At 30.4% G+C, this 18,647-nt stretch overlaps 1 protein-coding gene and 1 non-coding gene across 3 annotated transcripts in view; one reads left to right on the forward strand and one right to left on the reverse strand.

Annotated features, from left to right (window-relative positions):
* Nucleotides 1–428: 428 nt before the first annotated feature.
* Trnah-gug (transfer RNA histidin (anticodon GUG)) lies at nt 429–500 on the reverse strand. Its single transcript has one exon. It is a non-coding gene; the product is annotated as a tRNA-His (tRNA).
* A 1,141-nt stretch (nt 501–1,641) lies between these two features.
* The window catches only part of LOC140047005 (polycomb group RING finger protein 3-like), a 34,379-nt gene continuing 17,373 nt past the window's right edge, over nt 1,642–18,647 (forward strand). For both annotated transcript variants that reach the window (XM_072091803.1, XM_072091804.1), the window contains exons 1-4: nt 1,642–1,768; nt 11,328–11,436; nt 13,080–13,176; nt 15,396–15,451. In XM_072091803.1, coding sequence (XP_071947904.1) covers nt 1,718–1,768; nt 11,328–11,436; nt 13,080–13,176; nt 15,396–15,451 — 313 coding nt within the window. In that variant the 5' untranslated portion in view covers nt 1,642–1,717. The remainder of the gene's footprint in view (nt 1,769–11,327; nt 11,437–13,079; nt 13,177–15,395; nt 15,452–18,647) is intronic.

Raw genomic sequence — 18,647 nt, forward strand, 5'->3', positions numbered from 1 at the left:
ATAATTCAAAGAGAAATAATATATTTTCCCATGAAAAAATGCTTAATTTTACAATTGTTTTGCTGATTACGCTATTCTAATTTTACATAATAGTAGTTAACGCAAAAATTTAAGCGAAATCAAAATTATTATTAATATTTATTATTAGCAACAAAAAAAATCTTCTAATCTAACAAAAAATTACTTCTCTCAAACTTCACCTTACCTATATTATAGGCCTATGGCTACATAAACTCAAATATGAATTCCAAATTATTTTCTAGATCGACACTAATAAAAACAGTACGGCTACGTATTTAATTGTGTCTATTTTTTAAATATAACATAAATTAATTTATAATTGTATATAAAAAATCAAAATAAAACAGTTAAACAAATTAGAAAATAAAAAAAAAGTTTGGAACTATGCCGTGACATTGTTTGATCAATGCCGTGACCAGGATTCGAACCTGGGTTATTGCGGCCACAACGCAATGTACTAACCACTATACGATCACGGCGAGCTGCTAGTTCCGTTGTAGCTGATGCGAATTTTAAGAACCATATCGCTTGACTGTAATCTTTTGGGCGGTTCCTGTACGTGATTGGTCGAGATGGTATGCTTCACTAATTTCGCCTCGGTATCGCAAAACCTAATTCCTATGTAGCGCCCTCTGTAAAATCTACCAGATCGTTCTTCTTTCACACACACACACACACTAGATAATAATAAAGTCTTCGGCCTTTTATGGTTTTCTTTCAACCTAGTCACCCGAATTTTAAATCTTGAAATTTTAATTCTGTACTTATCATCGCGGCATACAGACAAAACTTTCATTCCGATATTTAATAACAGAAAGATTCATATAAATGTTTTACAAAATGGGACGATTGATTAATTGGCTTTTTAAAATATAAAAAAAACGTACAAATGATTAAATTTCATTTGTTTTACTATATATAATTGTATTGGCTGCCTAAACGATCATTTATTAAATTATAGGCCTGCCATCGGACTGTCAATCACACATTTTAAATCTTAACTTGCCTTAAATTATACTTGTTTGTACTCTAGTCTAACTGTTTGACATAGCTAACGTATTCTGCAAACAAAAGCATACATGTGAAAAACTGTATGGCTTTTGTTTAAATATTTTAAGAAAGAAACGATAAGATTCAGTTTTTCTTAACAAAATTCTTTTCTCTATTAATTTTCAGTAGGTCTAAAGGTATAGGCATTTTCAAATTAAAATTAAACTTCTTTTTTTTGTGTCATATCATATGGGTAATTTGTTTAGGCTGAGGGAGTGGTCTCGTAGTTATCAATATAAGCAATTTATTAAATAAAACATTTACTAAATCCGAGTAGTATAATAGCATTTCCTCCAATGTAATAATAATAGTAATATAAATTCAATCAAATAGTAATATAAATTCAATCAAAAAATCAAGATGAGATTAAAAATAGCAGCAGCACACAGACGTCTGCCAATCACCTCTTTGACATAAAAATATCAACCCATTCTAGTTTGCGGAAATCAACACACATGCAAGTCCCACCTCAAACCACATGATTGACAGAATAATTTTTAAAGGGCCAGCCCGCCGCCGTCTCGCGCGTTTTCCGCAATGCATACAGCAGCAGCAGAGACTACACACAGAGAAGAAAGCTTTCGCGGTGTGGATTTACCGGAGGTTCGTGGGTTTAGGCCTACATGGGATTTCCCTTGCGAAAACCATGAATTTATACCGTCATCTGCCGCAAAATCTGCATGATGACCAAATGAAGGTAATTATTGAAATATATTTTATATGTGTACGTAAATTCAGATAAATTAGTTACGCAGAAATGTTAGAAACTGGCGATTAAACACAAGACTACATGGCATTTTTAACGCTGAGGGTTTGTTGTATGTAAGGCAGACGTGGCCTCTCCTTCACACTCCTGGTGCGGTTTTGTCCCTGGAACTCGTCGTAAACTACACATAAACAGTACCAACAGTGCTCAGTCAATACTAGTTTTGGCTACCGCTTGAGAGTACAGTACTGTTTGTAATGTTTTGTATGATGTTTCAAGAGTAGTTGTTTAACAAGTTAATTAAATTTAATTATTAATATTATGTATGTTTTTTGTGCTATTAATTACTAGTATAGGATAGGAAGGTAGACATGCGAGCCTTTCTAGACTACTTTTAATACTCCATGTTTTAATCATGGTAAATTTCTATTATATTCGCCGTACATTCATTCAACATTTATTTAGGAACATTTACAATAACTTAAATGATACAAGTACAGAGGGAATAACATTGATACACAGTTAAAAGAAATATTAATGCATTTAACCTAAAAATGTATCCCAAAACAATATACTGTATTCCATACTATCTCTGCCACTTTTCCCGCAAGGAAATGTGAAAAAAACTGACTCCACTCAAAAAAGCTGACAGCAGCCAGAGCACTGGGTGAGATGGGAAGCGGGTCTCTCTAAAAAGTCAATAAAAAGAGCTATACTCTTCCCAAAATAGGCTTTCGCTTATAATAAAATTACAAAGTTACTGTTTTTATTAATAATGAGGATTGCTAAATTCTCTACTTTGTTATTCAATTTCCATTTTTAAACATAAATTACAAAGTAAAGTAATAATCAAAGATTAGGCTTACTCTACATTAAATTTCACTTTGTGTACAGTGAGTACTGTAGTTAATAAGGGTTTCCAGTAGGCTATTGAATGGCTAATTAATTTTTACAGTTGGCAGTTAGTTTAGTGGTAATCAGTCACCAATCCATTGATTAGTATAATCAGGGAGTTGTTTCCCTGGTATAATAATCAACCACACACTGTGCTTAGTACCATAATAAGACAGAACATCTTGTTACATTAGTTTTAAACAATTAAAATGAAAGATTGCATGCACCCTTATTACCTGATTTCAATCATGGTAGCTGGCACAATTGAATTTAATCCAAAAAATAAATCTTCAATTGTATCATTCCAAGGTAGTAATTAGTTTTTTTTAAGTTACAGAAGAACTTCTATTAAGGGGACACATTCAGGACCCAACAAAATGTCCCCTTAATAAGGGGCTTTCCTTGAATAGGGATTGGCCTTAGTTTATTGTTGTTCATTTTATGGTGTCCCAAAGGAGGAGTTACACTCTCATTTGATTTGATGTTGAAATCTACAGTATATGATAATCATTTGATTACTGTAACATTATGTAGGGAGCCCTTATCTGTATACTAATTATGTTATATATTACTGTATACAATTCTTCAAATACATTTTTATTGAATGAATTTAATAATTCGATTTTATTTTTGCAACAAAATTGTTAGTTACAGTATTGTACGTAAACTATTTGCATCACAACTTTGCATGTCTTCATATGTCATCCTAAAAACTGTCTGTGATTTATAGTAATTAGTATTTTAAACAGAAAGTTGATGCAAACAATATAAAGCAAATAATATGCAATGTATAAAGCTATTTTTCTACTGTAGGGTCAATGTTAAAAATTCCATTAAAATTCCTCATAAAAATTGTCTTAATATAGCATGAATTTCTATGTTTTTCAACTTGTGACCTATTTTCAGCTGTGGAGTATAGCACCATTTTCACTTCAAGATTTCTCATCCTGTCTGGTTCAATTATTCATTACAATTTGATTATATTAGTTGTACTTGCTTTTCACAAGCTCATAAATGAATTTCTTGAGTTTCAAACTACTACTGTACTCTATTTACTACTACTCTATTTTAATATTAGATATAAAAATGTAATACACAAGTTATTTGACAACAATGTATACAGTACTACTATTCATTTGTGTTCCAACCTACTGTACTGTGTGTACAGTTTAATTGTTATTGATTTACTTAGTGTAATTTACAACCTTTTATGGTACACAATTCAATGTGCAACCCCTTTATCCATAATCATATATTAAAACAAAACAGACTTATTAGTTAGAGACTTATTATTTATTGCACCATAGAGGAAAGAATGAGTTAGTGGTGTTACTGGCATACCACAAATAAATAAAAAAAATTTAATGTAGAAACCCTTCTTTTGTTCTTGTACTGTATAGTACTGTACAAAAATATGTTATTTAAAATCAATAATTAGTCACTCAGGTATCTTCCCGTGTCAAGTGAGTGATGTCACTTAACTTTTTATACATGTCACTATTTGATATTTAAAAAAAGAAATATTAATAAAAATAGCTAATTAAAAACACATTTTAAAATCCGGTAAGTTAACAAAAATGAATGTACAGGAAACAAATTGTTTTAATTTATTCGGCCTTAATTTTAATAAATTATGAATTTAAATAAAATGTTTATACAGTAGTGTTAATTATTGTAAATTCAGAATAACAGTTTGGCATTGTCAAAATAATATATATAATAAAAGATAATTATGTTTTGTAGTACAATAATCAATTGATACTGACTGCACTTCAATGTCTTTGTTATGATTTTAAAAACAATGCATTGTTAATAACTTTACATTTATATTTGTTAATATTATACCAGATTTGGTGTCTGAAGTACTTTACAGTAGGTCATGCAATATGATATTTATTGATACACTCGTACCCATGCATTTCAAAATTCACTGTTAATGTAAAACTAAAACTTTGCAAAGCTTTTCCTACATGCCAAACAAATGACAACATGAAACCAATATTGATATTTGATAAAGATTTAATACAGTTATTTAAAGCATATTTTCAAAATTCACTGAATTTTTTGGCGATAAAACATTGCCAAGCTTCTCCTACTGTACTGTATGCCCAATGACAATCAATATTGATATTTGATAAAGATTGAATACAGTTACACTGTATTTAAAGCATATTTTAAAAATTCACTGAATTTTAGTGATAAAAATTTGCAAAGCTTTTCCTATGCCCAATGACAATAGGAAACTAATATTGATATTTGATAAAGATTTAAAATACAGTTATTTAAAGCATATTTCCCCTCGGGGTTTAGGTTCCTCTTTTCTCCATCCTGCAAAAATACTATTATGATTGCTATCTAGATCTTTGGTTGAGCTTTACAGATGTGCCACACTGTTAATTATATACAGTAGATTATATTTCATTTTTTTTAAACAGTATCTCCTTCTTTATATCCCTATTAAGTGGATACCTCCTATTAGAGACACTTACAGTATGTGCGTTTTAAACAAATAAGGTTATACACTGTGTTTAAACAATACGGTCAACCACTATTAATGGACATTCTATTGTCCCCTAAATAGGAGTTTTCTACTGTAGAATTTAGATTAATTTAAAATTAGCTTGATAAAACTTCCTTAAAAATCTTAATTCATCATGTACTTAATTTATTTTTTATTTATTTATTTAGGTTTAAAAACACATACAAAACAGCAGCCATTGCCTGATAACGTTTGTTTACAATCAATATACATATATAATTTAAAGTAAAAAAAAGAGGCACAATTATAAACAGTATAGAAAAAAAACTATATTATAAAACACAAAATACAATATTATTCGTTCATAAAATTAAGTACGTCATTATTATTATTATTATTTAAGATTATTATAAGTATAATACATTATTAAAATTATTATATAAAAAGTGGAAACGGCATCGAGAAAGTGAGAAATAATCGTGGAAATCAACCCATATCAGTTAGCATTAATAAACTTAACAATCGTAGGTATGGCAGACCTTTGGTATCGTTCAGTTTTACACCTGGGGGGAAGGAGACTTCCGGTACTAGTAAGTGTAGTAATAGGAGGACTTGGAACAGAAGGGCATAGATAGGAAATTTACTTTAGTTACGATACAAATCCCAGCACCATTTTTTTCATTACAATTAATGACTATCGAATCTCAGTAACTGATAATCATTGCTTGTTGCAGGCTTAGCTACTGTAGACAATGCTTGCCCTTTCCTTTTAACAAGGTAGTATGCACACACCACTTAAGAATTACAAACAATGTGAAAAAACACAATAGAAATCAATTGCATTTAACAGATGCATGGTGGTCAAATAAAGCACTGTTTTGGTTAAAAAGGTAAACCACAAATATTTCTGTTAATTGATATTTAACATCTTTATTAAAAACATACACATTAGTTTTTTTCTCAATATATAGTATATATATAGTATAGGTTCATTTTCAGAATAAGTTGCTAATTTATTTAGTCTACTTCGTGCCTAGCTTACCTGGATAAACCGACAATAGCCCGGTCTCTCCAGAGGGAAGACTTAGATACAAAAAATAAAAAGTTCCTAGAACACCCTGTACTGTACCATAATGAGACTAGTCCGCAATTCCACCTTCATTTGGGATCGTCCTAACATACCACCATCATCATTTATTTTCGGAAGAATTACTCCTAGAGAAACTAAAGCCTTACTGATTATGCTACTACAGTATTTAAAGATCTGTGGGAGACAGGGGTGGGTTTCATCAATTTCACTAAGTCTTTAGTTTCAAAGGGACACATCAAAAGATAGATTTGTTTGAACCCTTGAAGCTCCAGGCAGTACAGTATATGGGGCAGCTTTACCATTTTGTGAATAGTTTCAGTAAAGTTGTAATGCGACAGCTTACCAACGTATGCCTGAACATACAGTACCCATGTTTTATTTACAAACAGAAGTACCAGTGTGGAATTTACATATATTCATTTTATGTTATATTTTAAGACTCAGTACTTTATTATCTAATTATTTTGCACTGTCTGTTATGTTAACATGGTTAATTACATCAGCTAACAACTGTCTCTACCTTTAGCTAAACCAAAAGTGATAAAGTATTTTGTCGAAAATTAAGAAAATACACCTAAGTAGCAGAAAGATTGATTAAAACATTACCATTATGTGCCATATCTATTTGAGTTTTGCCTGTAGCCATTTTAATTAAGAATGAACTTGCGGCAACTGACTTGCTCTCTTTCTCTCTCTCCCACTGACTGGTGGAAATAATCTTTTATTCAAGCGTTATTGTTTCTTGTTTTGCGAGCAGAAATCTGTTTTGTTAGAGTTTTAGTATTACAGTAGTACTTTTACTTGGTCTCTGCTATTTTCTTGTCTAGGCCAAAGCTAGAGGCTTCATTTAATCATTTGTACCTAAATGGTCTTTTATTCTCATTAAAAATAAATAATAAACTTGGAATGTACTGTGGCTTATATTCTTATTTTTAAATTAATTTAAAGGCATTCTGCCTAACTTCAACAACCCAAGACCTACTGTATTGTACCCTAAAAAGTACAGTAGGGTAGACATTTTATTCATTTGCTTTTAAAGGCCAGGTGCGGGCAAAAAATGTCTATTGATCATAAATTCCAATAATTATCGATCTATAGTTTCCCCTATGTTTCATAATTGTTGGGATTTTATTTGTGTTACACGAGCTTGTTAAAAATAAGCACTTTCTTATCAGTGGGGGGATAGTTCAAATAACACAGTAAAATCTCTATTCTTTTATACACAAATTTTGTAAATAGAGAGGCATTTTAAAAAGCTATGAAAAATAAACGGTGTGGTAAAAAATGTTATCAGATGACTAAATATAGGTAATATAACTTGAATATTACATTTCTGATATTTTTATTCAACTTCAGATTTTCATTTTCATGCTATAGCAAAAATTATCCACCATACAGTATATCCACCAACTTTTTTCACCGTCTGGGGAGTCACCAGACATGTTATTACATTAGGTTAACTACCTAACTACTGAAAAAAAGTCTTCCTGGTTTTTATGGAAGAATTTTTCCAAATTTTGTATTTGACCATATTAAGGGAAATTCATGTTTTTTCGTCTTGATTTCTGTTACAAATATTTGATTTATGTACAATTAACCAAATATTATATTTAAAATTCATGCCTGTACCTGAGCTTTAAGTAAAGATACTGTAGTTAAAAAGCGCTTAAAAAAAGTAAAAACCATCTTTTTTATCTTGTGGAATAAACTTCATTCAAGGAAAAAATATTTTCATAAATTTAGCTTTGAATAGATGATTTTACTTTTTGCGAAATACGCATGTTTTATATGTCAATCAGCCGCATTAGGTTTGTGTAGTTTCATCAATGAACTGAATAGGAAAAGATATTATTGATTTCCTAGACATAATTGATTGAAAGTTAATGATCAAACCTAATTTTTAATTCTTTTGCATATTTCACTGTGAATAAATTTAGCTTGGGGTAGTATTATTTTAGCATTATTAATTAGTACTGATCTATAAAAGAGACTCAACATTATAGATCATGAAATAAATTCATTTTTTCACCTCCCTGTACTGTAGCTAATTTGTTCAAAATAACATTAAATAGTATAACGTAAATGTGCAACCAAATGGGTACCCAGTGTATATAGTAATTACATTGTAAAAGGTAGGAAGTTCATATCAGCATTTCATTACACACTTTTTAAGGTAACAAAACATAAACATACTGTAATAAATATAGGCCCTACTGTAAGCACAAAGGAGTTGTTTATTGTTTTTTAAAAACTAAACTATTTTAAATACCATCCACAAATATTCAAATGGAACCAATAGTATAACAATAGCAATTCTGACTGAGTATTGGCTAAAAATAACTGTTAAGATCGTATCTGTGTATACTTTCAGGATTTATTGGTTAATTGAATTTTACTTAGAAAATGCTTAATGCCTTTGAAACTGACGTCTATTTGTTATTATTTCAGTAACATTAACAAGTATGTGAGGATATTAGGATGTGATTCAATTGACAAAGGAAGTGTTTGTGTGATTGTTTGCAACTAAAAAAATTGCCTTTAATTCTCCAGTTACTGTAGCACCTGTAATGTACACATACTGTATTGTACTGTATGGCATTTTAATACTGTATGTCCAGTTTTAAGCAACATTCTGTAATACAGTGTCACATATATATCATACGTGGCACCTTTTAAATATACAGTGATCACATACTGTATGATATATGTGACACTGTTTTACAGGACTAATAAAAATACTGAAAGACTCATTGTGAATGTGACTATATTGTTTGCCAGTCAAGCTTCAGAAAAACTAATACTTTCTTTTGACATTTTTCATTTCTCTCTATTATGATTTATGACATATAATGTTTTTGATAAGTCAATGAAGAATTGTCAGTATTGATTAGTTTCAAGAGTGACATGATTAGTTGACTGTTATAAGTTTATTTTATATTCCATAGGCTACTGAATTCTGTACATAGTATTGTGTTTTGTATTGTACTATATTACTATTAAAAATATTAATGCATGCAATGTGAAATGTGTTTTTTTTAACATTATAATGTGAGCATTTGGAAACATAATGCTATAAACTGTATTTATTTTCAGTTATTCAATCTTACAAGTTACAGAACCTTTGCATCAATTAGTGTACAGTACGTACTCAAATGGTTTTACAAATAACTATATTAAACTACAGTAGAAGGGCACTCACAGAGCGCAAACCTTAGCCTTCTGTAGGCATATGAACATTTAATCATGTTCTCATACAGCTACTGTACTGTATGAAACCATGAAACCATCTTTTAAAATCTTGTGAATATCGGGCAATAACTTTTTATAAGAAACACACACAAACATGTGCGATTGACCACATAACCTATCACCTTTCTGACGGGGATAATTATGGAGGGGAAAAATAAAAGAATCTAAATTCTCTTCCCCTCAGAGAAGAAAATGCCTACCGGTATACGTTTGTTTTTCCAAGTGACACTCATAGACTACCAACCATTGTTGGTTTGTGCAGGGAAGAGTGATTCACTCTTCTCTGTTTTGACTAAATTTTAATAGTCCTACTGTCCCCTGTATATAGTCAAAGTCATACTGTAAAAATTCAAGCGATTATGAAGTACCTGTATAAGGTAAAAACTTACCATTTCATTCTTGGTATCTCCAATCTTTAAAAAAAATAAATAATTATTTCATAGTATTACCAATCTTTGGGTCAAATCCTATTCCAGAAATTTGTCAAGATTTTTCTCATGACCGACAACACACTGCCATTTACCTACCTGTATTAACCTTCATTGCCTTATTTATCACATTGCTATTAATTATTCATTAAACAGTATTTTGATGATATAATTTGCAGTATGTGTTGTTTTCTTGATTAATTAACCATGATTTTACAACCCATTTTTAGTGGCTTACAATACAAACTAATTAACCTTGTGTTGAGTGTTTTGACCTTCTGTAATTGGAAAACATTACAAAGTAATCAAGGAAAAACAGAACAGTGTGCAATGAATTTGCAATGAATCATACTATACTGTGAACTTATATATGATATTTTAAATTGATAAAACATTTGTTATCTGAGAATAAATTTCATTCAGTCCATTTGATAATGTCTAGCATAGCATACTGTATCATGGCCATACAGTACCAACAATAGCCTCTGCTGTCTATCTTCATTTAGGACCCTTTATTCCATTGACCACACCCTTTATCCAGGGAGTGGGAATAACAACTCCCTGATTTGATTATGAGGTAGAGAAATGTCACCTTTTATATTTCACTCATAACCCAACAAAAGCAAGATAATTTGAAAGAAAGTTGAATTTAACAATGTATGTAGTTAATTTGTATTCTTTAGAATGTCTTTAAACCATTTCACTATGTTATTTGGAAACGAAAATAATGATTTGTGAATTCGAGAGAATATAAAGAAGAGGTTGTTGTACTTAAATGTAATGGTTATATTTAATATGCCTTTATTACAGTAAAGTAAGCCATACTTTGATATTTTGATAAGTACATTTGGCTCTTTGTCAATGTAATAAATAAAAATATGAAAGATTTAGATCTAGTGCATTTTGCATTGTTTTTAAATTTTAAGGCTTATATTTTCTGTCTCAATTTTCTTGTAAACAAGCCTTTGCAGGAGAATATCGGCATGAAAAAAAGCAAACTGCTTCTTAATACTGTAACTAGAAGGTTTTAATAAATAGGCAATTTATTCCAATGACTAAAAGGTACTGTATTGCTAATCGACACATTACAACAAAGTATTTTTATAAATGTTATGTTGTGTGTACAGTGTATACATTAATCTAGTCTAACTACTGTGCACATTTCAGATTCTACAGACATTCATATTCCATAGTTAATGAAACCTCATGCTCATTTATTAATTTATTCTTGATAAGACCGATACATTACGATTATAGGTATTCTATTCTCTAAAATAATACGGATAATGGTATGATTAGTTTATCCAAGTAAGTATTAAAAAAACATATTCAATAATTATTGTGTTTTTCCCTAACTGTTTGTAAAAATGTTCTACCAAATATATTAATTGCTCTTATTGTTCTTTTCAGCTCGGACAGCAGGTTGTTCTTCTTCGGGAAATAAATGATCAAATTACTTGTCGTTTATGTGATGGATATCTTATTGATGCCACCACAATCACTGAGTGTTTACACACATGTAAGTGTTTATTCATTTATCACTGTATGTACAGTACAATAGCCCTGTACTGTACTGTACAGTAGGTGATTATGCAGTAATGAAAACTCTTTGTTGTCTTTTGGCTTTTAATTTTTAGTAAACTAGCTTTTTTTTATTGACATACTGTACTCAATAAAATGTTGTTATCCCTGTGTACTTGAATTACACAATTTCGCAGCCTTTTGTGCTCAAAAGAAAAATCTGTTACGGTATATTATTTATACGTCCTCAGAACAAGCTCTATAAATGTACCCTTACAAGTCAAATTCACTTAGACATAATCCCATTGTCCAAACTTGACTTTACAGTCAATATCATGTAAAATGGATGTTGGTTTAGTACTATATACATACAGTATTGTGATATGTACTGCTGAGTAATAGTTGTATTATTCAATCCTCCATAAAAATAATGATGAATTATGTCAATATACTCCTTCATAAGACATTTATTTTCATGTCAGAGAAAGGGATAAACTTGATTTGATCTTGCTTAGAAATCAATCTGCTCATTGAAGTTTACTTCTAGAACCACTTTATAAACTAACCCTGTATATGTTTGTAAGTTAACCTACAATGATGATATGTCTGTAAAACCTCTCAATAATGTGCCCGTATTTATCCAGTCAGTTTTTCGCAGAAAAGAAGGGTTATGTTAATCTGTTGACTACCAGTAAAATATTTAAAATAAGAAAAGAGAATTTATGGCCTGATAGTACTGTAGGATAGTTAAAAATAAAGAAAGACACTTTAAGCATAAATGTAATGCATACATGAAACTGGAGATATTTTAATTTTATTATAATGCCCATTGATAATTCAAAAATATTTATTTATACAGTGCTATTAATAAAGTTAAAATTAAAAATAGATTTTTTTTTATTGTTAAAAGTGTGATTAAAATAATTCCGTTATTGTCCAGATATGTCCCATCATATAATTGACTGTAATTCCATTCAAACACGTATCTGGTTTCAATTTAGGAGTACATGTCTGATTGCAACTAATTTGAATAATATTAATAGCAGCTTAAGAAATAGCTTACATGATATCACAATATTTAAATAAACCTAGCATGTCTAGATAGATGATTGGAGTTACATAAATTAAACAAATGGATATCATAGGTTTTATTACTGATTTAAGATGTATTTGTGTTCTCTTCCCATTATGTTATCGCAAATTGATGATTGCTCCGGGAAATGATAATCGTTTGTTATTATCCTATGCACCTGTCAAAGAGACGCAACCCATGAACTAAAACTGGAAGGCAATAATGTTTATATTTTGGGCTTTACAAAAAATGAATAGAAAATAAGAATTAAACCTCCTCAGACCCTCATCTAGCGAAAAATTACTACCCCACCCCTGGATCCACCACTTTTACATACCAGTTGTCGGTTGTTAGTAAATTATCTTTTAGTTTTTACTAAATTAAGAATACTGGAAATTAATTTTACCCCCTTATCAGCCACTCCCAATGCCAATGTTCCAAATTCAAACCTTTTTATCAATGCATGACTTCTGATGTCACTACAGTATGTTTAACGGCCTTTCGTGAAAATAAAATATTTGCCATAATTAATTAATAATAATTGTTGTTCTCTTTTGTTTTACTTTCAGTTTGCAAGAGCTGTCTTGTCAAGTACCTAGAAGAAAATGTAAAATGTCCAATATGTGATATAGTTATACATCAAAGTCATCCATTGAATTACATTGGGTAAATTCTTTTTCTATATATTAATATTTATCTTAATAAATTGTAGCAGTGTCATAACGACTATATGAGCGCTCACTTGCTAAACCCAGGGGCTCAGGAGGCGTTTGAATTTACCGCCAGTGCCCACTGCATTTTGGGTACTGCTAACAATTTCCGTTGACAACCACCCACTGATTTAAACGGTTATTTAAAAGCTAAAATCGAGCAGAACTGCAGTCAATATATAATTATATTTTAAATCTATTTTGAAATTAATGGTTTATTTGGCGCTATGCTGTAAGAAACAGACCCTATGAAATAAAAAAATAAACATCAATGAGTTTGTATGTATGCAAAATATTATAAATGCTGTACTGTATCCAATTGTTCTGGACTCCTGTACAGTATAGGATTTGTAATAAAACATCTCAACATTGCTTCTGGCATTCTTGTTCTTTTCATTGTTTGAAATCTCTGTATAAATGTCTGTCTGTTTTTGAATATTCACTCTGTATGAGAAAATGTGCCTTGCTAACTTGTAATGTGATCACATAGATTATTGATTCCAGTGAAATGTGTATTTATCATAACAAAATAGCATTACTACAAAACCTATAGTACAGTAGCAGACTTATACACGGAGGTATTTTCTCCCAGCATCATATTCTTGTTGAACTTCTGAGCACCACTTAAGTCCTTTTTACCCCTAGGCTAAGGATTTTGAATGTACTGTGTACACTTCTTTTCCTCTAGTTTCAGCAATAATATTTATGCAAGCAAACTTTATTCTAGCCTAAAGGACAATGAGCATTTCTGCATGTGCTCATATTACCAAATGAGCAAAAGGTGTTACCATTTTCGATGGCAATTAAATTCCATATTTTATTTATTGTCAAAATTGTTAGCTTTTGGTTACTTTATAGTACAGCAGTACAAAAAATAAATAAAAGAAATTATTTCTCCATGGTACACTCTCTCATGATTACCTTCTGATATTTATGGTTGTTATTCTGGCTTTTAATTTTATAAACATATAAAACTATTTGAATGCTGAATATGAAAGTAATAACTGTACAGTATAACTTGAAGATTAGCAATATTTATCTAAATTGAAAAGCACAAACATCATTTCAATACTTGGAAAGCGAAACTGAAGCTCGTTCATGCGTACCTTTGAACTGTCTGTTAAATCGGGGAATTTTGCTTTTCAAATAGGATTTCTGTATTTAAAAATTACAACAAATAAATTAAAGACACTAATGCTGTATCATTACACATTTTAGTGTTGATAAATTGATGTTACTTTTGTTTTTTTGTACGCCAACTCTGTAAATATGTGGTTAATTTGTATTCAAGCTATAATTCCCTATGGAGAAGCTACTGTAACAGATTTTAACATTTCATTTTTCATTCGAGATTTCAAAATACTATTAAACTATTGTAGTTTAAAGTTTTTTTTTATTACAACCCTATTGTTTTATACTTTGCATTTTGATAATATAGTTTTATGAGCGCTTGTGCCTATTTCTACAAGAAGCATAATCTTATAAAAGCAGATTTTCTGAAATATGTATTCTTAATTTAATTGTTTCTCAAAACCTTTTCAAAATTTTAGATGATATTATCATTAATTTATAATTATTGTGTCCCGTGATTTTTTTTTTGTACTGTGCATAAGTTAGAGACTCCTTATATGACAGATAGCCAAACTAACTTCCTAAATCTTAACCTAACCATGTAAATAATCTCTCTCTCACTCTAAAGTAAAATGAAGTTGCTCATGGGATTTGAACCCCGTGCATCGACATGCAAAGTCCATAATCTAAACCATTTGACTACACAGACAGCTTGATGGAAAGCATTGGCATTAGTGAATGTAAATGCAATCCATGAGTTCAACTGTAGATTTTTAAGATAATGTTTCAGTTTAGTATGTAGTGTGGTGAGTTCTTGCAGCAAGCAAGAAGAATTTCAACTGTCACATGTTTGGCCTTTGACAATAAAGTTTTCTTGTATCTTGTAGTTTAGTTCAATTCTTTAGTCACCTTATAGATTTGACTAATGAATATTCATGTTTATTTTGTGACGTTTCATGAGAGGTCCCCAACTATGTACGAAAAGAAATGTCGCGTCCAGCTCCTCCCAATAATTGACAGGGTATTGTCATTATCAATTGTACACTCATATAGTATTAATTACCATAATTTTTTAAAAATTATTTTTAAAACATTTTTTCTTAGATTTGATCGAACAATGCAAGATATAGTTTATAAATTAGTACCAGGTCTTCAAAAAAGTAAGTTTTTATTATTAATTGTTTATTTATATACATTTAGAATTAGAATATAACTATCCTTTAAATAATATATTTAGATATGGTTATCCATTGGTTTAGTACCAACCAATATGATATATAAAATGATTTCATAATGGAAAAAATTAGTTTTATAAAAACAAAGGGTAAACTAATTACTTTTTCTGGCACACAAAAGTATAAAATATATAATTCCATGCCATCATGTTAGGATTCAATTTTTCAATATAATGTCTGACTTTACAGTAGATGTGTTTATATAATGATCATACTGTACAATACAACTCCAACCAACGATCTCCCTCCCCACCCACAGTACAGTGCAGGTAGGTCATAAAAGTACATGCCGTTGTATGGCTCAATAATATAATATTAAGGGTGTGGATGTGAAGTTATTATCAGTAATATCCCTTTTCATTCACATACTACTGTGTCAATGTAACTACATTTTACTATGCTATGAATAGAAGAGGAAAACAGACGGTATCCAATCTTACTTTGTGATTACCATCATATTATTTAAATAATTTTCTACTTAGGTATATACCACTTAATAAATAATATATTCAGAGTGTCTCTCTTCTCCACGCTTTTCATCCTTAAATACATTAAAACTATATTTATCATATTTGATAGAAACTTAATATTATTTATAAATGGAATAATAATTAATATATTTTTTTTACATTTTGATTTTTCAAAATTTAAAAATTTCATTTATCTTGATATCATTTTTGAATTATGAATTTACTGTAAATGTAAAGCACAATGTTTATTTTAATCGTTAAATAATTTCTGTGAAAAATTGAGGTGTCTAAAAATGAGCACAGTACAGGCTGACAGTACTGTGTCTGTAGATAGCATACACCATCATAAATTTGATCGAATGTCAGCCTAAATATCTTTATATAAAGAGATTTCTGTGCATCTTTGAGGTTAATTGTTTGCCTAAAGACCAGTAACGATAAGGCGAAAAACCATGTAGCTTGTCTTACGTAGAATCTGTATCTATCCTGAGTGAAAATAGCCTGCTCTGCTTTGTGTGTATAAATGGTCATAAGAAATAACATAGATTTTTATTACCATTACCGCTCCTCTCTGTAAATTGGCTACAGTACTGTATATATTACCTAAAATAATAATTGTTTAACAAAAAATGTTTTGTTTGGAAAAACTACAAATTTTAATTCTATTTTAAAATAAACTCTTATTAAATTAAGTTTTATGCAGCAGAAACAGGCGCAAACACAACAACCATGGATTAAGAATGAGAGACATTAGTGTAATGTCATTTTGAAGTCCATTTACCATACTGTATGTACACGCAAGTCAAATTTTTGTGAGCACAAATTTAGCAGAAATGCAGTCAACCAAAATAAACGGTACATTCAGTGCTATGCATCAGAAACAGGCCCTTAGTTAGAATGCTGGTTATAATTATCGCTGTCCACTTTTTTATCTAGTTTACAATGCAAAATAGCTGAGAGCCAAACCAACATTGGATAATAACACTATATAATGCCATTTTGAAGTCCATTTACCATGATCCATAAGTCAAGTTTAATTTGTCATGTTGAAAGCAGTCATAACTTATACCAGATGGTAGTAGAGAAATCAATCAAGCATTACTCATTAATCAAAGTAGCTTGTATTGTATAGCTACAGTAACACATTAACTTTATTTCTACTTTAGGCTAATCTTCTTTGTTTGCTTCTAGCCAGACATGCAACGGATTTCTTTCATTTCCTTTCTGTTGCTACACTGCCAGCCGAGTTGTGCCAGCTATGATAACCATGAAATGAAAGTTGTAATGGGATTATAAATAAAAAGGTTCTAGGATAATCCCAGTTTACCGTAGTATGGCCATGTCCAAGTCGGTACGTCCAAAACCCATATTGCCGACTGTATTTAAACTTAGAAAATTTGTTTTATGATTTATAAAGTCTATTTCCTAAAAGATATCTTGGTGTTTTGTAATGCCTTTTTCATTCGAAGCCTACACCAAACTCATGTTATTGAAGGAAACATTTCATTGATGGGTCGTATATTAATTATTAATGGTGTAAACAAAAGCTCTTGTGGCTAGGGTGGTTAATAGTAGCAACAAAAATAAAAAATAAATAAACAATACAAATTTACAACTGTTTTTACTGTCAAACAATCCAAAGTTCTCCTACTGTACTGCAGTGTAAATCTTCAAAATCCACTTTAAATCTATTGTAATCCTATACTATGAATAAAGGAGGAGTGTAGGACAAAGGTGTAGCATTTTACTGCTATTGTTCATTGTCAAAGTACAGGGCTGGCATTAACCATTAACCTGTTTTGCTTAAGCCGACCTCTACTGTTACAGAACTTGTAGTAGTCTCCTCTTTCTTAGTAGCCAGATGCAGTGCTACTGAAAGATAGTGCTAGCTCGAACCAAATTAAGTCTACTGTATGAAAGCATACACCGCCAACAAAATGACGGATCTTATACCACTTTCACATACCACTTAGCAAATCGCAAGAGTTTACGCACACCAGGGTGTATCATCATCAAAAACAAACCTGTATTGACGCCCCTGTACTGTATGTAAACCTCAGAGTGAAAAAAAAATTCACTGTTTTTCAGGTTAGCAGCAGCGACTGTTAAAAAGTCATTTTGATTTAATAGTGAATACTGATAAGTTATACTGTAGCTCCCCATACATGTGTAACAATTAACAATATTGAATACTGTACATAACAAGCTTTTCACACATGATCGTACATTGTGAATTGATGCGTTTAATTGCCATTAACCAATCGCAATACTGAATAAAGGCTACGAAATAATCATACAATAATATTCACTTTGACCAATTACAATAGTTAATTTTATTTTATTTCAGTCCTTCATTAATAAACGACATTCGCCACTCAAAGAATTAGAAACATGTTTTCTTACTCTAAATGATCAAGTCATTAATTTAGCGCTTCAGTTAAATTTACAAACTAAACTATATATTTTAAATGCGTATATGGATATATAATAATATGGCGGATATAAAATTATTTAAGCATTGCGGTACTCTAATCTTAGTATTCCTCGTTTGGAGAGACTAATTGTTGGTTTATCTGGTATCTTGGGCATAAAGTTTGGCAAAAAATATAACATACTACTATTTTAATAATTTAAATATGCGTAAAGCAAAG

This window comes from Antedon mediterranea, chromosome 4 (assembly GCF_964355755.1).
Source record: "Antedon mediterranea chromosome 4, ecAntMedi1.1, whole genome shotgun sequence".
In the NCBI taxonomy this organism is placed as follows: Eukaryota; Metazoa; Echinodermata; class Crinoidea; order Comatulida; family Antedonidae; genus Antedon; species Antedon mediterranea.